At 41.4% G+C, this 18173-nt stretch overlaps 2 protein-coding genes across 4 annotated transcripts in view; one reads left to right on the top strand and one right to left on the bottom strand.

The window, feature by feature from the left end:
* Window positions 1–3457, top strand: part of ZFAND3 (zinc finger AN1-type containing 3) — a 134039-nt gene extending 130582 nt beyond the window's left edge. The window contains exon 7 of the mRNA XM_033055204.2: window positions 780–3457. Coding sequence (XP_032911095.1) covers window positions 780–934 — 155 coding nt within the window. The 3' untranslated portion in view covers window positions 935–3457. The remainder of the gene's footprint in view (window positions 1–779) is intronic.
* BTBD9 (BTB domain containing 9) overlaps window positions 1–18173 on the bottom strand; it is a 166182-nt gene that overhangs the window by 4393 nt on the left and 143616 nt on the right. The gene's annotated exons all lie outside the window — the stretch shown is intronic.

Below are 18173 nucleotides of genomic sequence, written 5' to 3'. Positions count from 1 at the left end.
TAAGTAAAAAGCTGGTTTCCTTTGTAGGCTAGAAAGTGGTGACTGTGGCAGATGCCCTCCTCACCTGCAGGGAAAAGCATTGGCATGTTTCTAAGTTATGTGCTCCCTGAAAAGCAGAGTAACATTGAGGAGCTTTAGACAGAGACAATAACCTCATCTTCTCAGCTACAGAGCAAAGTGATGTGGCATGACGTCCCTGTGTCAAATGCCTGTTCCCCCCTGTGGTTAGTGTCAGAATGGCTCATGGGGAGAAGCTTCTGAAGATCAGGATAGCGAAGGAGCAGTGAACTCTCCTGCTGTCACTGCCAATGCTGGCAGTGAGGAGGAAGAAAGGTGCTTAAATTTAACAGCTGTGACTTGAAAATCTGCTTGGGAGCTCACCCTAGAGTACCATAGGCAGAAATGACAACACAGTCCACTTAAAAGTAGGAAAGATTTCAGTGAAGGTGCTTACAACCCAAAAGCATTAGTTTTATTACTATATAGACATATATGTAGCTTAGATGATTTTGCAGGTTTCTTGTATAAGATGAGAGGATGACCAGAAACCCCACAAATCTCGTGTGACTTGAGCTTTGGTACTGTGTTGATAAATTCTCAATAAAATGCAGTAAATTATCAAAAAATAGTTGTAACAAAATAAGTGAAAGCTTTAAACTAGCATTAATTTTTGAGAACTGAGTAGTTCCCCAGAAGGCGGGGTTCTTCACCTGGGGTTGAGGTGAGGTGCCACCACTGTAAGCAGTCCCCTAACTGTGTCTCCTGTCTCCCTCTGGCAGGTTACGTGTTCTGCATGTTGCACCGCCTGCCCGAACAGCACGACTGCACGTTCGACCACATGGGCCGCGGGCGCGAGGAGGCCATCATGAAAATGGTGAAACTGGATCGGAAAGTAGGGAGATCTTGCCAACGCATTGGCGAAGGATGTTCCTGAGTGCAAGACTGCAACCAAATGCTGTTCTCTTAGTTCACTAATGTTAGCCTTATTTAGGACAAAGTCAGCCAGACACCTTGTACTAGGCAAGTTTCAGACTACAGCCAATCAGTTTCCTTTCTTTAGCCAACCGTCCTGGTACTGTAGTTTAGGGATTGATGGTGGTTGAAATTGATCTCTGGCTGGTTACTAAGGTGCCTGCTAGCCACCGTATAAAAATAAAACATGAAGAAATATTATTTTTGAGTATGGCTAGTGGATTTAAACAAAGCAAGAAAAATCCAAAGGCTTCTGTTATTGCTGGAGTCACTCTAAAAGCCTTATGCTGGAAACATTCCAGCTGCAGAGTTAAAACAAATAGTTGTATAGAAGCTGGTGTAAAAGTTTGCTATGCACATGGCTTTCTGACAAACTGTTTAATGTGCAGCCTTTCACCTCTTCACTGCTACTGAATCCTGAGGAGGTGAAATACTACTTGGAGCAGCAACCTCAGCTGCTTAAGCCCAGAAGACCTGACTGGTCACTCGTGCCTTCATCGCGTGTGGCTTTTGAGTTAGGCAGTGTCACCAGCATCAGGGATTCTGTTGGGGTAGGAACACCTTTCTGGTTCTTCCCAGGAAGCCAAAAAGAAAAGGGGACAGAGATTCTTATGAAAAATTTTTATATGTATCTTACTATAAAGAACCTATCAGGGTTTTTTTTTTTCTTCTTTTTTTTTTCTTTCTTCTCTGTTAAATTATGATCTCTCTTTAAAGCCAACTCCATCCTGGAGCAGTAAATGGTGCATAACTTTTTACATGGCATCCACAGAGATTCTACGCGTTATGTGAACAGATTCCACATACCTTGAGCAGTGCAGCCATTCCCACTGGCCGAAACCTGATTGGCTCTTGTTTGCCTTTTGCTAAGTGCAGGTATCTGATAATTGATCAAATAAGGCTAATTCACAGCACAGTAGCCATGGCTGGATTCTACAGACTGACTTTCTGTAGCTAGACTTACATATTGGGGAAAAAAGGACATTTTGTAGCAAACGGAATTCAGTAACAGTATTGGGGAACAACCTGTAAAACAAACACCCTTTGTCAGAATGAGTTCGTGTTCCTCACGTTCAGAGTGTCAATGAGATAATCAAAGGGGCTCCACCAGCCCTCCTTCTATGCAGCTGAACGCGCCCACGAAAATCCCTGCCCGCAAAGTGAGTATAGCAAGTGGATGTGAAAAGCATGACCCGGATAGAACGTTCTGGATCTGGTTAGAGCCGTGGTTCTGTGTTATGGTGTGTCACGCTGAGCTGAGCCCAACCGCACCAGCTTTGCCACTTTGGAAACATAAAAGCAAACATCACAACCGGGCTGTCTCCTGCTGCACGCAGGGCATACGCAGGTAAAAATGATTAGTGCCGATGTCGCCCAGCTTAATCCTGTATGAGTTTAACTTCTCAGTCAATCAGTAAGTTATTAACAAGTGGGTAAACCTGTAAGAAAATCTGAGGGAGGGATCGACTTTGTCTGATCTTCAGATACTGGGCAGATCTGAAACATTGGGGATGAAGTAACCTGTCACTTGGAAAACCCCAGCTTGTATGAGTCATCCTCCATTCTACTTGTTACAGGTAATTAATTCCTTATAGGCCAAATTATACTGTTACTTTGGTAGCCAGTTAGGAACATTTAACAACAAGACAACTAATTTAAAAAGGAATACAGATATATATATATATATATATATATACACACACACACATATATATACATATATATATATGTCTCTCCACATACACACTCAGCATCTGACTGTATTAGCATTAACCACGAAGCACATCAGAAGTGTCCCATCATTATAAATGCAAGCTGTCTGGAAAGCAAGCTACTTTTTTTTTTCCTTGTTCTTATTGAAGAATATGAACCAGCAGCAAAAGCTTCTGTAATGGGCTGCAGTTTCAGGAAGTGGTCCTGGTGAGAGGGACTGTCCAAGGATTTTATTTACATTTGCCGTGAGGAGTTTAAAAAAACATGGATTTTGGCGGCTGCTGTGATACGCACTTTCTTTTCCTACAAAATCCTACCCTAGTATTTGATGGGCATTCTGATTAATACACAAGACTTTTCTGCATTAATACTGAAGATGCTATTTTGTTCCTCTTTAATATTCTCTTTAATCTCGTTACAAGTGCACAGACGGTTTCAAGGTGGCTCTTGAGAGGACACTACTTAAAGTTCATGTGAATTATGGACAATGTTCACTTTAAACAAAAAGTTGGGGAGGGGGTTGTTCCTTTGCAGTATCTGTTCTGTGAAGTTTGTAAAACGTAAAGAAAGCTTAAGTTCTTGTATCTTAAAAGAAGATCTTATTTAACCCTTTTGTGTTCTAGATTTACTTACACATGTAGCCTAGAGCTCAGTTTTAGTTTAACATTGTGAAAATATTAAAAGAATCTTGTAACTTTATTCTTTTTCCTCATGCTAAAAAAAAAATTAAACCGATCAGATTAAAGTTTGAATTCCTCTCTGCCTATTCCAATAGGTCTTGCTATTTTGCACCATTTCTACTGTAAATTCATGTAACGGGGAAAAAATCAAGGTTAGGTCAGTAACTTCAAGCTGAATTTACAATTGGTGAAGGGTGGACTTTTTGCAGGTTTGGAAGGGAAGGATGGTATTTCTGCTGGGTTTGAGGGATTTGTTTTGTAAGCAAATCTGCTGTTAGCCAGTTTGCTCCATTTAACTTTGAGGTTAGGTCCAATAATCAAAGGAGTAAGTTGTGCATACTCTTCAAGTCAAATGCATACTGTACGCTGTATCACTGGCATCAAAATGTCTTAAATGTTCTTTCATGCACTTTGACGGCTTCACCTAGAGTAGCTGTATTCCAAATCCGAATCAGAATTCATCATTGATAAACAGAGTTATAACTATTGTTTGTTACTCATTTCAATGCTAAAAACACAAGGCTAATTAAAAATTCCACCATTTACTGGATTAGAGGGGGAGAGAATGTAAAACTAATAATTAAAAAAAAAAAAATTGAATATAGTTTGGAATTGAAATTGTGCCTGGTTCATGGGACACATATACCACTTTTTTCCCCTCAAATTCTTATGGTACTTTCAGTTACAAAACTACATGATTCTTGAACAAGATGGCTGTGTTCTAGTAAAGGTAAGTTACATAAAACAGCTCTGCCTTTCATCCAGTTTTACACCTGTGTGTAGGTGTGAGCCAGGGCTTAGGAAAAAATAAGAATTGCTTATTGCAATCCTAGGAATGTTGCTGTGTACCTGTTCTGTTTCAAAGCAGCTCTGTGTCTTGATAGAGGAGCAGCACATCTGTAATGTGAGGTACCTGAGAACATGAAGTGCTCTTCAGTAGTGCAAAGGCAGCACCCTGAAAAGAGTCCTTGTGCAGTTCCAGCAACCCAGAAGTTATATTATCTGCTTTTATCAACTGAATGGCAGGTGATAAATAACTTCAAAACGTGAATTTTGCATGACTTTTCTTTTGGACAAATTGTAGTTCCCTGGCGCAGTGAACACAATGTCCTCTTTATATTTGTCTTTGTACTCACTGTGGTGTTCAGTTCATTCTGTAATCAGCAATTCCTTCTGTGATTAAGCTACATTTTAGATATAAATCTCTAAGGGATAAAAGCACTTTTTTTTTTTTTTTTTTAATCTTACAATGATTATTTCAGTACAAATACTCACCAGGGAAGAAAACTGATATTAACTGTGTCATAAAAATACAGATTTTATAATAGACTCCAAGAAGTATGCCAGTGTAATATCTGACAGCACCTATTTTCACAGTTGATGTGTAGACATTTAAGTGCCCTGACAAATGGTAATAACATTCTCTTTGTTGTACTGTAGGTGCTGATATTGTCAGTCATCAGAGGAATAGCCAAGAGAAGGTCTAAGCAAAGTAATCCCTTAATGTAACAATGAGCTTGTAGCCAGTTCACACTGGAAATAAATTCATATTCTCCTGGAAACTTTCATGCCTAGAAAACCAATGGAAACATTTAAGACTGCACTTTTTAAAATTAACCATATTTAATGGCACCCGGTGTTTTATCTCGTTACTGAAATACCTGATTAGAATTCTGCATAAAGAACTAAACTAATACATGTGGTCCAACACAAAGGCTGTGGTGGCAGGAGCTGCTGTGTAAGGTTGTAGTTTTAGTATAACCAGTTTATAAGATTTTGATTGATTAAGGCTGTGTCTGTACATACTTCACAAAGGACCACAGTGAAAGAAGAGTGCATAAGATTAAACTGCTCAAAAGTATTTGCAGTGCACATTTCACATGGTGAACTGGTGCAATAATGGGGTTTATTTCTCACTATCAGCAGCTGTTTTGGGAGAACAAACTTCACTGCTGCTGGAAAGAGCCACTCTTAAATAATGGTCCTGAAATCCATCAGTGAGAAGGACTCTTCATCTTCACTAATTTTTCGTTTTTGTTGAGGCAGTCAGAATGTGCAGCTGGGCATTTGAAAGTAGTTCTGCTTCAATGTTCCTCTTTTTGGCTTTTCAGCATTCCCCACCAGAAAGAGTAAGCATCAACTTTTTTCAAGTCCCTGCACGTTAGTTCAGGCAGATTAAAATACAGGTGTTGGTCTACAGAAGCGATTACCTCCTTGTATTTTACTGCAAGGACAGGATATTTCTTCAGTTAACTGAAACATAATGCAAACACAATTTACCTGTTCTGGATTTTGGACTGTGAGGTTTTTGAACTTCAGTTCTATGATTCTGTTCACAAACACCTTCCAATAAACTTCCATTCTGAAGTTAAGGGACAAAAGAAGGCATGAAAACAGGAGACAGAGGATGCAAAGTGACAAGTGCTTAGTGATCACATTCACCATTCTCTTCAAGTTAAATTGGACCATCGAAGAGAAAAGAGGCAAATACTTACTTGCCAAACAACACCAACTTTTTTGACTTGGTACTACAGAAACCGTTTTGCTTTATCTTTGTGACTATGCCTGTGTAGAGTTTGAGTCAGTTCTCCAACAGACATTATATGCAAAGAAATGCAATGGGACATCATAATAAGAAAACATTTTTGATGGATTATTTAGTAAGAACTACATATTTTGCTACTGGACCTTCCTATTTTGCAAATGCTGCTGTTTTCTTTGGAAGAAAAACGAGCAGAACTTTATAAGACTTAACTGTAAATTATCTCAAATTCAATACACGCATCTGAAGTATTAGGAAGAAATTACTGAAATTATATATAGTTTTTAAAGATGGTGATGATGACTGCATCCTCCAGCAAAAGGGTTTTGTTCTTCACATTGTAGCAAGTGTTGATGGCAACGGTTTAACCATAAGCAGAATGTTCCTTTCTGTTAGGTTTGTGCAAAGCCAGTAACATGCAGTAGAATGCTCTGAGTTAATAACCTGTAGCACGGCACAGTGACTGTGTAAGTAATGAGAATAAAATTATAGAGACTTACTCCTGTCTGTGGCTCTCCCTTCACACCAAAAGACAGGTAACACCCACTGCTTCCTTGTTGCTTAGTCCCCTTTATTCTTCTCTGAGTTGCAGAAGACACTTTCCTTCTCTCTACCAGCATGCTCGAGGAGGGTGGAAAACCAAATTCTAACTAAAAGTTTTTTAGAAAAAAAAAAAGTTGACATCTCTGAAGGCAAAGTATTGAAGTCATCCTCCATATCAGAGATGCAGCTCCAGGAGCTCTCCTTAGGGTTCTTGGCAGGAACACTTGAAAATTTTGGGGTGTCTTTATCTTCGCAGATTGTTTACGATCTCTTTGAAGCAAAGAGCTAATCCTTAAAAAATAAAAAAAATTAAAAAACAAACAAAAACACAGCATTGTGTCTTCCTTTGAAAGGGCTCTGCATGATCAGCACTGCTGCTTTAAGCCAGCTCAATGAAAGGTTCGTTGTTGACTCCTGAAACGCTCAGTCTCATCTCTCCGCTTTCCAAAGGAGCAAATAAATACAAGACTCTTAGAGGAGGGAGGAAAGAGTATGATCTAAAGCTAAGCTAAATTCATTCTTCATTCTAGGAATCATCTGTCTTTTTTCCCCCCACCTCCTCCTCATACAGTGTTTATACTACATTTGCTTTAGATTCCTGAAAGTTTCAGCTACACCAGTTTCTGGAGAAGTCTTTTAACACGCTTAAGCAGCTTAACACATTTAAGCAGTAGCACGAGAAAGATAATGAGCTCCAGTAGGTTAAAATGAAAATTCATCACTGTTGGCCAGCACGACACTTGTCCACACCGGAGTGTTGAAAGGATGGCTACCTAGAAATGTTTTAGCTCATCCTCCTGTATCAGCTTTGCATGAATCCTTCTCGTTTGGGTAGTTTGTCATGTGCAAGCAGACTCTGCCCTTCATTACACCCACCCACCCCAACTTTTCTATAGACAGAAATGCTCACCAGGTAAGCAGCAGTTAGTTACAAATTCTACAGCTATACACCTATTTTCCTTTTGACTGTTTGGTCTCAGATCTTGTCAAAAACAATAGTTCCACACATATTTCCTGTACATGGACCTATATACACTCCAATCTTCTGGGACATCAAATGCTGTAGCATAATGATCATGCTGGAATAAGCCAGCTTTCACTTCCTGTACATCCACATGTGTATTACCACTCTGGCTTGTCTTCTGGGGAGATGTAGCTTGTCCCCATATCTCAATTTACCTCTTTAACAGTAGCTGTAGTTAAATTATTGTCAACTACTGTAGATGGTCCTGGAGCCACCATGATGTTCATAAAAACACTCCCCTCGAGCAGGTGTGAGGTTTGAGTGACTGCCAGCAGTTCTGATTTTTCTCCATAGTGTGTGTCCTGCTGTCCCAGGGCACAGAGCTCTGAGGGATGACAGGAGTGTGCACGTGTGCAGGATCAGCAAGGTGATGCCGATTTTGTTCCATCTGCCACCTTAACAGAAATACTTTTCCTCTGAGGCAGCAACTCCTACTAAATTAGTAGGAGCAGATAAATATGTGCTATTTGAAATTTACTATCCAATAAATATCTATTTTTCAGCCTGTATCAGCATCCCTGTTGGCCTTCATTTCTTTATTTGCTGTGATTTCTATAAGCTTTTCTCCATCATCCCTTTTGCAAATTCTCCCTTACTGACTACACTGCCCATTCCTACATCAAATGTTCAGAGACAGAGTCTCTATGGAGAACAGGAGAGCTGAACACATATCTAAAGGTGATGGGGTTTGTATTGCCATCTGTAATGGAAACATTAATTTTTAAATGTTAAATGACTGCTGCTGTTTAGTACATGAAACTCTGAGAGCTGTTTTAATACACTAGCAAATAACATTAAGGTTGTGTTCTACTTCCAATTCAGCCTTCTTCCTTGCTCTTAACTCTGGACTTTCCATCCAAGGAACCTTAGGCTAGCTTGATACTGCAGCCACTGGAGATACACAGGCAGTGTTTAATAGCACCAAATACCCATCCAGACCAAGAATAAAAAATTGTCTCTTTGTTCTGCTTTAGTTCTTTCTTCCTCTTGTTAACCCAATATTGTTATTCTGTGGATAACATATAAAGCTATCATTCGTTTGCCAAGTAATGCTAAACTTTTATCAATCACAGTGACTGATTTAAGGCTTTTAGCATGTGGTTGATACTGTGGGTTTGGTTTCTTTACACCAAGCTTCATGAAGCCAGTGTTTAAGTGTGAACTGCTGAAACAGGCAGATCTGACTGGCACAGAAATCACACATCAGACAGACCCAAGTCAAGACTTCTTAACATGAATCAGAAGCAGTTCCTTGCCTTTGCTATTCTCCATGTGGAGAATAAAGGTAAAGCCAACTCTGCTGGCTCAGCAGCTGGAGGGGTGTTTTGTGCCATGCCCCAGGCCCTGAAAGGTCTCTGGAGTCAGGGAACCTTCATCCACGAGTCCCTGAAGGCAGTCAAGCTGTACACTGTACCTCCTCTTTCTAAACATGTTTGTTCTGCAAAACAATAAAATTGTTTATGAAGAGATGTGATGTATTAAACAAGACAGTGCGGACCTGTGATTGAATCATGCATTCTGGGGTGGGTTTCTCTTAGCAGCCTTTGGCTGGTAGCAGTAAGTTGGGTATGGAACTTCAACAAGCCTATGGAACTTAAATTACTCCACAGAAACTGAATCATAGGCCTTATGTAGTCTGCATATATCCAGAAAGGCAGAAAGATTAATTCTTTTATTTCACACCAGCCCTGATTCAGTCACTTAACAAAAACACAGTTCAGTTTCCCTCAGCCAACATTCAGCATCTTTCTAGAGTAAAGGCAAGGAGGATCAATCATTTTGAGAGCAGTCTGCAGATAAAACATATCAGAGTTAAATATCTGCTATAAGGATTACACAGTTTGTGTAAAGTGTACCAAAATAGAATTCTAATACTGCAATGCATTTCAAATGCAACACTACATTTCTGATTTCTCAGAAAGCTCCATGGGAGTCAAGATTGGGGCATTAACAGTAGAAAAAAAACAAAAGGCAATAGGCTTCCCACACCATGTAATTCTTCACGGTAAGACAGTCTGACCCTTGCTGTTCTTACTGTTTATGGATTTCTTGGTGTAATTTTCTGTTTGAGAGAGCTTAACGGTGAACTACAGTTTGTGGATACTGTGTAATTCCATTGCTAGATAACTGCTACTCCAAAGTGTGTGAGAAGAATGAAAGCATTAAGTGTTAGAATGCCTAGTTTTTATCCTTTATGTTTTGGCACATGGTTAAGGGGTTGATCCCCTAAATATAGAAAAAACAGGCAAATTTAAAGTAGCAAATTTTCTTAAGGAGCCTGTGAAAACTTCCTGCACAGATTTCATCAGCGTGTTAATTGAGAGCTGCCAGGTAAACAATCTTCAGTTTAAAAAAAGCCTCAGTGATAAAGTGACTTGCTCACTCTGGCCAGAGGCACATTTTTCATGCCATGCTTCTGTTCCATACAAATTATCTGTGACTACTGGGTCCCTGCCTGTGCCAGCACAGCCACACAGATGGAAGTACAAGCACTGCACACCAACTCTCACAGTCCATGGTGGCAGCTGAACTTCAAAGGTTTACAACAGAGAACAGGTTTACACACTGCTGCTCTAACCATCTTTTGTTTTGCTTCCTCTGCTGGCACATAGGTCTTACGGAGGAGCATAATAAATGCCTTTGTTTTGTGAGGTACCAAACCAACTAAGACTTAAACACTGCACATAACCATCCCCAAAATAAAAAGGATGTTTCCTTCTTGAGAATATGAAACCTGGTCACATTCCTCGAGTTGAGATGGGCCTATGACACGCACAGGGCAGTCTCACACAATCATTATTTCTTCAGAGATGACAGACTATGCAACCTTCACCTGCAGGCAGTTCAGCAACTAGTTCATGTAATTTGGCAAGGAGAGATAAGTAATACTGGGCTCTAAAATACCCGCTTACCTCAAATTTATCTGAATGTGGTAGCCAGTTCTAATACTGAGTTACAGTCTGCACCAACCCACGTGAAAGAATCAAGCTCCATTTCTGTGCTTGTCCCTACTGACTATGCCAAACCAGTAAAAGAAATGCCATCTGTGATCATCATACAAGTCCCTTGTCACTCCAAAGTCATAGGCAGCATCAAGGAGTTCAGACTGGCAAGGCTGGGACCTGTTCACCAGCCTCTGTGCAGAGAAAAGGGTACAACTCCCTGCTAGTGTGGAGAGAAGTCACTGTGACATTCCAGCACTGACTTGGGTAGGCAGGACAGAAGGGCAGCCATGCATCAGATACTGTCAGTACAGTGATTGTGCTGTGCTGGAGCTCCCAAGGCACCTCCTGTGTGAGCTCCATGCTCTGCCCCTACATCATTTGGCCATGACTTGCCTGTACTCTGCAGACCTTCTCCTCCAACAGTAGAAAGGGCTTATGAGCTCCTCTGCAATAACATCCACCCATGTTCTCTCCTCAGACAGGTGGCAGATCAACACTGGCAAATGCTTGACCAAAAGTTGTTAAAGCAAAAAGAGTAGAATTCCCTATGCTGCTTTGGACTGCTGAAGGTCATTTTGAAACCTTCCCTCTCCCCATTCTCCAAATCTTGTTTCAGGTCCTGAACATCTGTCAAGCAAAGGTCAGTGAAGGGATGCACATGCTCCACAGAAGCCTCCTTCTAACATCCCACCAACTCCTGTCCAAAGTTGCAGTGGCAGCTCAGTATTTGATGGTACTGGAAAATTTGGTGTGGATGGCATGGGATGCAAAACTTGGGTGGAATGTCCTCCTAACACACAACAAGGGAAGTTGCTTTGCTGTTTTTAAAAACTGGCAAGAACCAGCCTCCATTTAGTGAGCTGACAGTGCCCATTTTATCATTTTGGACACAGAGCTTCCTGCAGAAGCGAGTTTTAGTCAGTGACCTGACCTCTGGGTACAAGACTGTTCCTCAGGAACAGGAACAGTAAATCTCTCTGCCACCATTTCATTCTCTGCTCAAGCTGAGCCCTGCATCAGTGACTGCACAATGTCAAGGTGCAACATAAAATATCTGGCTCCATGCTGAACCAATGCTTTGACTCAGTATTTCATTTTCACAAGAAATGAAAAACAAATGGACATGGAAGATTACTGAAAGGACAGTTCACTAGCCAGGGTGACTGGGCTCTACATTACACTGACTTCTTACAAGCCATTCAAGTTCCCTAAGGTTAGCTGGAGTACTATTCTCCTCTTTCCCACACTAAGAGGGTGTTTGATATTGCTTTCGATGTTGTAAATGTGTCGGATCCCTCCCAGAGGTATTTGCCCTTTGGGAAAAGGATCAAAGTGTGCAATCCAATTTGTAAAGCACAGAAATACTTGCAAAAAAAGTGCTGCATACAGGCTATTAAGAGGCTGTTTCTCAGTATTCATTTCAAAATAACCTCTGTGTAGCAGAAAGGAAAAGAAGTGTGTGACCCTAAATATAGTCAGTATGTGGCTCCTGAAGATAAACATGAACATTGTTGACCCAGAACCTGAAGGGTAGGGTTTAAAGGACTTTCCTTTCATTTTTGTTTTAGCAGCCTTGAAAGCAGAAATTCCCCCCATCTCACATGGTTACCTCTCTCACAGATCAGGTCTTAGGTAGCACTCCAATTTCACATCTGTATTTATTAATAAGTGGACAAAATGTATTGAACTGCCTCATTTCACAGCTGAGAATTAAGAGACCAAATAACTATGAAAACATCTGGTATCTAGCTAGAATGAAATTAGATCCCAGATAAACCTGAAGTTCCAGATTATTATCCTGACCATTATGATTCCTCCCAATTCCACTGATATTTAAAGAAAACCTCTCTGGGAATGCTGTAGCATCACAGAAAATGTGCAAGACTTCCATAAGTTTCTGGGCTAACAGAACTTTTAAAAACCCCAACAAATACCAATGCCATGAAAATGCATTTGCTGCCATCTCTTCAGGCAGCAAAGACTGAGTGACACGATGTCACCTTTCATAAAGGGTTTTAGCAGTTCTGTGGACCGAAATCAAATGCACAGCATTACGCAGCTGTGTTACAACGCCACAGTATATGGAATATAGCATGTCCAATGCTGAGATCTCCTGACTGCAGATTTAATATCCACACAGTGCTCAGCACCTCAGTATCAAGACACAGTGACACTGACCAGACTTCAGCAAACCTTGGGTTGCTTCTTGTATTTATCAAGTAAACCATGTCTAGCCTTGCCCTGCTAGCCTTCATAGCCTTCCTCTGGCCCCAGTAGAGCCACTGCTTTGGCATAAAGACCTTTTCTTGCTGAAAACTGGACAAATTCTCTTCTGCTCTAAGATCACCAGGCCACACCGATTGCCAGCTGCTGAGCTCTGTTGTTATCTTTGCTTTTAAAGCGCTCCAGACAACCACAATGCTGCACAAAACATACTCATTTATTTAGCCAAATTACATTAGCCCTGCCTATTACACTGATGCAGCCGAACTGGCATTCTTATTGATCCAGGTAGCCTGTTCTATGTACCTTCTTCATTATTTTCCATTTGTCCAATTAAAGTAAAAGGAGCGAAGAAAAATAGGCTGTGACAGAACCCTGAAACAGCTTGAGTATTCATGTGGAACAACTCCCCACCTTTTCTTTCAGATAAGCACATCAAAGTACACCAAGAAGCTCTCAATCTGTAAACCAGGAGATGTTCTAGTTTATTAGGCTCTAAAATAAGCCCTTTCTTCAAATAGATAAAAAACTGAGATTTGCTTGGTAAGGCAGTCAATAAAAGAGTTTCAGAGCACATTCTCCCTTTCTTCCCATCACCTTTTTCTTATGGAAAAAGAGAGGGACTCTGTCTCTCTGTGAGAGTTTCCCTACTCACATTGCTGATCTTTCCTGCTGAAGATTTTCTAAGTGAGAAGAATGGCTTTCCCCCCCCACCACCCCCAAGAGAAAGTACAAGTACTTCCAACTGCATTTCACTCTTCTGTAGCAGCTGCAAGACACACAGGCAGCCCTTCCTGACTGCTACTTCACTACAACACACCTCACGAGAAACAAGGGGATAAAATAGAGCAGCTGCACCCTTTGCTGCAAAGGCCTGCATCTGATACCAGTTGCATCTGCTAAACAAAGCAAAATTCAAGAACTGTGTACAAGAACTAGGACAGCTCAGTTGATGTGCCCAACCTGCATTACTGTACACCCTGGATAATGAATCTCTTGCAGCTAAGAAAACTTAAAAAGTCATTTAGAATAAACAGGAAAGCTGGGTAAAATGAGCTTGCTAAATTTAATTCAGCGCATTAGACCTGGATTTTTGTTGTCACATTTTGTGAGCAACTTAAAAGTATGCCATGAAGAGCTATGAAGACAATATTCTTCCTTTGACAAAGAAAAAAACAGACAGAAGGCAGCTGCCAATAAGGTAGCATTTGTTTTAGTCACGTAAATAATATCTTCCATGACCCCCATGTCTTGATGTCAACAAATGACAGTAATAGAGAAACTGAGATAACAGCAGGTCTGCGTGAGCACAGAGGTAACTCCAGGTCTCCAGTGAAGGGTGGGTGAGCACTGTTTGACAGATGGCCTGAAAACCTGGGCAGTGGCTCGGCTCATTCTGAATGGCTGCTCTTTACTGTGGAATGCAAAGGGCACGTGTTGACGACACTATGCAGGAATTAGAGGGACGTGGTTGGCATAACTCTATTGTTATGTTATGTTTGTTTGTTTTTAAATGAGGTGTGGGAACACGAAATCCAAGGTTCTTTTAAATGCTCTCCCTTTTTACAGCTTCCTTTCTCAGCTGCCAACATGTTTTATATCTACATGCTTTGAGAATTTCCATAGCTGTTACACGCAATAGCTTCAGCAGCAGTTGTGGGGCTGTTCAGTGTTTACAGACATATTCAATTATCCAATTAACATGGAGAAGGTTTTGGTTCCTAATTTGTTCCATTTCTGTCTTCTCCAGTACCTTTCCACTGAGATCAGAATTCCAGAAGTCAAGTCAAACTGTGCAAGTCAGTCAATGTCAGATGCTGAACCAAAGTGCTTTTTGAATAGCAAAATAAATTTATCTTCTTTCATTAATTACAGCAATGTAGCACCCCTTTATCGTTCTTACCTTCTCACCATCCAAAGAAGACAGCTGAGATGGCATATGTTGGCTAAGCTCTTTTGTCTCATTTGGAATCATTTCATGGCTTTGTAAAACAGGCACCCAGTCGGTAAAAAAACTCGCCAGAAGGTTTTCCATTCAAACACAAGTTTGGTTACAATGGTTAATCTCTCAAGCAATTCTGTCATTTAAGATGCAGGTGAAAAATCAGTGTGATTAGTGCCTATTTCTCAGTGGTAGCTGAGTTGACCTACCTTGTACATGCCATTTCCCCCTCCTTGATGCAAGAGCATCTTAACTTCAGTAGCATAAAGGGAAGATCAAGTCAATTAGTGGCAAAAGGAAAAAAGAGCAGTTCCTCTTATATGTAAGAAAGGGAGAGCAAGTACTGCACAGATTAGGTGGCTCATTACATTCTTTTTCATCTTAGATTTTTAAAGGCAGCAAAAAATGCTAATATATCATCAAAAGTATTTGCTAGGAGTTTCTGCAGTCAAGCCAAAGTCTAAATGCAACAAAGAAGTATTAGAAATCGCACACAAAGCCTTGGTGCCAAACAACTCCTGATCAGAGCAGTGAAATGCTTAACGTGGCATTTAGAATGCCACAAGCATCAGAGATCTGCCCTTTGGAGATGATATAAGGCATCAGAACATCTCATTATCCCTTACACTAGAAAAATCCAAACATTCACTCTACTACTGAAATTTTACTGCTAGATGTAGCCTCAATTGCAAAAAGCCCCAATCACAAACAATTTGTTCTTTCAAAAAAGAAAAACTGAAATATGAAGAGCACTCTTCTCTTGCTGAGTTGCCTACAGAGAGGTAAACAAAGCCCAATGCTTTTCACACAGGAAAATCATCAAATGTGTGGATTAAAGTGAGATTCATCACTATGCCTCTGAGAACGCTGGCAACACTGCACATTTCTTTGGCGTGAAGAAACCAAATCATCTTCATATGAGATTGCTGTCTCCATCTTGAATGGAGCTGCAAGTGATTGAGTTACTGTGGTGTACAGTGGATCAGAGCTTGTCCACTGAGCAGCAGCAGCAGCCAAGGCCATGGTGTGCCCTTAACCCATTGCAAATGCAAAGTAAAACCACTTCCACACGGCCTAGCTTAAAATCTTCTACTAAGTTACCATCTATCACCCGCACTTCAGTAATTTTTCACATGCATTCTTGTCCTCTTGCAAACACAGGCCTTCACACACAGTTCCTCAAACATTTTTTATCATAGGAATGTAGATTTAGGGAGGCAGCACTGAAGTTGTTTACATGGAAATTTGAACAGGCCATGCAGAATAAGATTCTCACTGCCTTGGGAAGTTTTTAAGTGCAGCATAAACCAGATGCAATTTTCATGTAGTGCATGAATGATGGCACTTCCAGAAGGACAACATCTCCTGTTATCACAGCAAAGTGCTGTCTGCCCTTGAAGAGAGAGGAATGCCAGCTCCTCCATCAAAGAACTACACTCCTTGCAGCACAAGCTTTTCCCTCAGCATTCTCCCACCTAAGAACTGACCAGATTTGAACCTGCATTATCTCACAAAATTTAGCAGAACCACAGCCTGTGGCAGACAGTATGCCAATCAAAATGCTACTCTGATCTGTGCAGTCAGTGTCTTTTTTCCAGCTTGACTGATTGCCTTTGAGATGGCTCCTCAACTCAGTGACATCTTCAAAGAGACCAGCTGCAAGATATCGCACTGCTCATGACAACAGTCTGGCACTAAAATGGCTGTGAAATCCCACTGCATCAGAACGGGACACAGATATTGTAGCCCAACAAGGAGATGTGTACCAGAATGACAGAACAAGGCACACAAAAGGAATACCACATCTACTGATGTTAAAGGGCAGCCACCCAAAGTATCATTCCACTTTTCCTTCACATCTGCAAGTCCCAGACAGATCAAATAGCTTTCTGGAAGGTCACTAGTCAGGAAGAGAAGGATTCAACAGCCAGTATTTCAAAGTCAGCCTCACTTGAAACACTCAAGGCACAGCCTCATGTGTATATCATAGTCCATCATCCTTGGGCTAGAAGACATCCCCCTAGACCACAAAGTCTTTGGGATTCTAGATTAAAGCCAGGGATAACATGGCAGAATGCAAGGAGCACTGATTTCACAAGAGGAGTTTCCCAAGCACACACATTTTACACAACAGAGGCAGAGATTCGCTGTCCAGGATTCAGGAACCTCAACCCTCTGACGCAGCAGCCACCACAGCCCATTGATGATGTAGAGGAACAGTACAAACACCTGCAGAAAGATTTCAGCAGGTTCATGTTGTGACCACCTCACTGGCTGCAGGCACTGAGGCAGATCTCAGCAGCAAGGTTTGCCAGCAGGAATGCTGTGGGATGACAAATGGGCCCAGGCTAACAAACCTGGGCTAATGACCTGTCCCTGGCACTGTGGAAGCACGTGCTGCAGTCGTGGCATGAAGGAAGCCTGTGGGAGTCCCGGGTGACATTGAGATGGGAGAAGTAATGTATACCTAAGAAGCACCTGGGATCCCACAGTCTGGTTGGCAGAAGCAGTGTGAGAACTCTGAGGGTTCTCTTGGTCTGTTGTTGGTAGGTGCTATATTCTACATCGTCCTTTCACTGATACAACTTTCTGCACATCTGTACTCTTACATCAGGCATGACCTGGACCTGTCTGAACTGCTGAAAGGAGACAGAGAGTAGAGACAATGTACTCAAAAAAACCAGAAAGCAAATTCTACTTCAGCTTTCCCATGAACAGCCAGGTGATCAGAAAACAACTGAGAAAAACAGAGGTGGGGTTACAGGGTGAAACTAAATAAGGAGAGGTCCAGTCCAACAGCAGCTGCACAGCAATCACAAACACTCTCCTCTCCCAGGTTTTTTCTGTATTCCACAGCTGGGAGCAGTCAGAGGTGTGACCTCTGCCTTTGGTAAGAACTGGGCATGAGCATCTCTGAAGTGGGACAACACATCTCAAGGTAAAATGAATCACTCTTCTGTAGATCCTCATCAGACTCTCCATCTTGAGAGACCCAAGATGGAAAGTACAAAACCCTTGTTAAAACCCTCTCTGCAATTTTGCTGCAGTAGAGGAGCTGTAAATTGACAGACATTCAGCATATTTTTTATCAGCTTAGCAATACAGGAATCATGCCATAGATAGTTTAGATGCACTTCACCTCCTGCCTTAACTACCTATGTAGAGCGTGCTCTGAGCTAAGCACTGTGTCTGCAGCCCAGGTGTTAACTGGCACTGGGCAAGGAGGAAGGAAGTTCTTCCTTCGCCAAAACACTAGTGAAAGCCCTGCTTGATAGACTACACAAAGAGTGCAAGGGTGATCCTGAGTGACACAGAATCACTGCACAGCCTCAACATGCCAGACACTGCTTCATAAAACTGCTTCTGCAGTTGTAAAATCAACAGAAAAGCTCACTCCACACCTGCTGTGGTTTAATTGGTTTGGCCACAGGTGACCAGGCTGTACAATACAATATTCTACATAAGCTGGTACAGTCTTTGTGCTTTCCTCTTGCTGCTGCAAAGTCCTCATTAAGCATGTCTGGAAACAAAAATACAAAGCTGAGACTATCACAAGGTGTTGGGACAGTGAGGTCTATCCACATTCCAT

This window comes from Catharus ustulatus, chromosome 3 (genome assembly GCF_009819885.2).
Source record: "Catharus ustulatus isolate bCatUst1 chromosome 3, bCatUst1.pri.v2, whole genome shotgun sequence".
In the NCBI taxonomy this organism is placed as follows: Eukaryota; Metazoa; Chordata; class Aves; order Passeriformes; family Turdidae; genus Catharus; species Catharus ustulatus.
The sequence above is the reverse complement of the archived record's forward strand: the minus strand, read 5'-3'. Positions and strand labels throughout refer to the sequence as shown.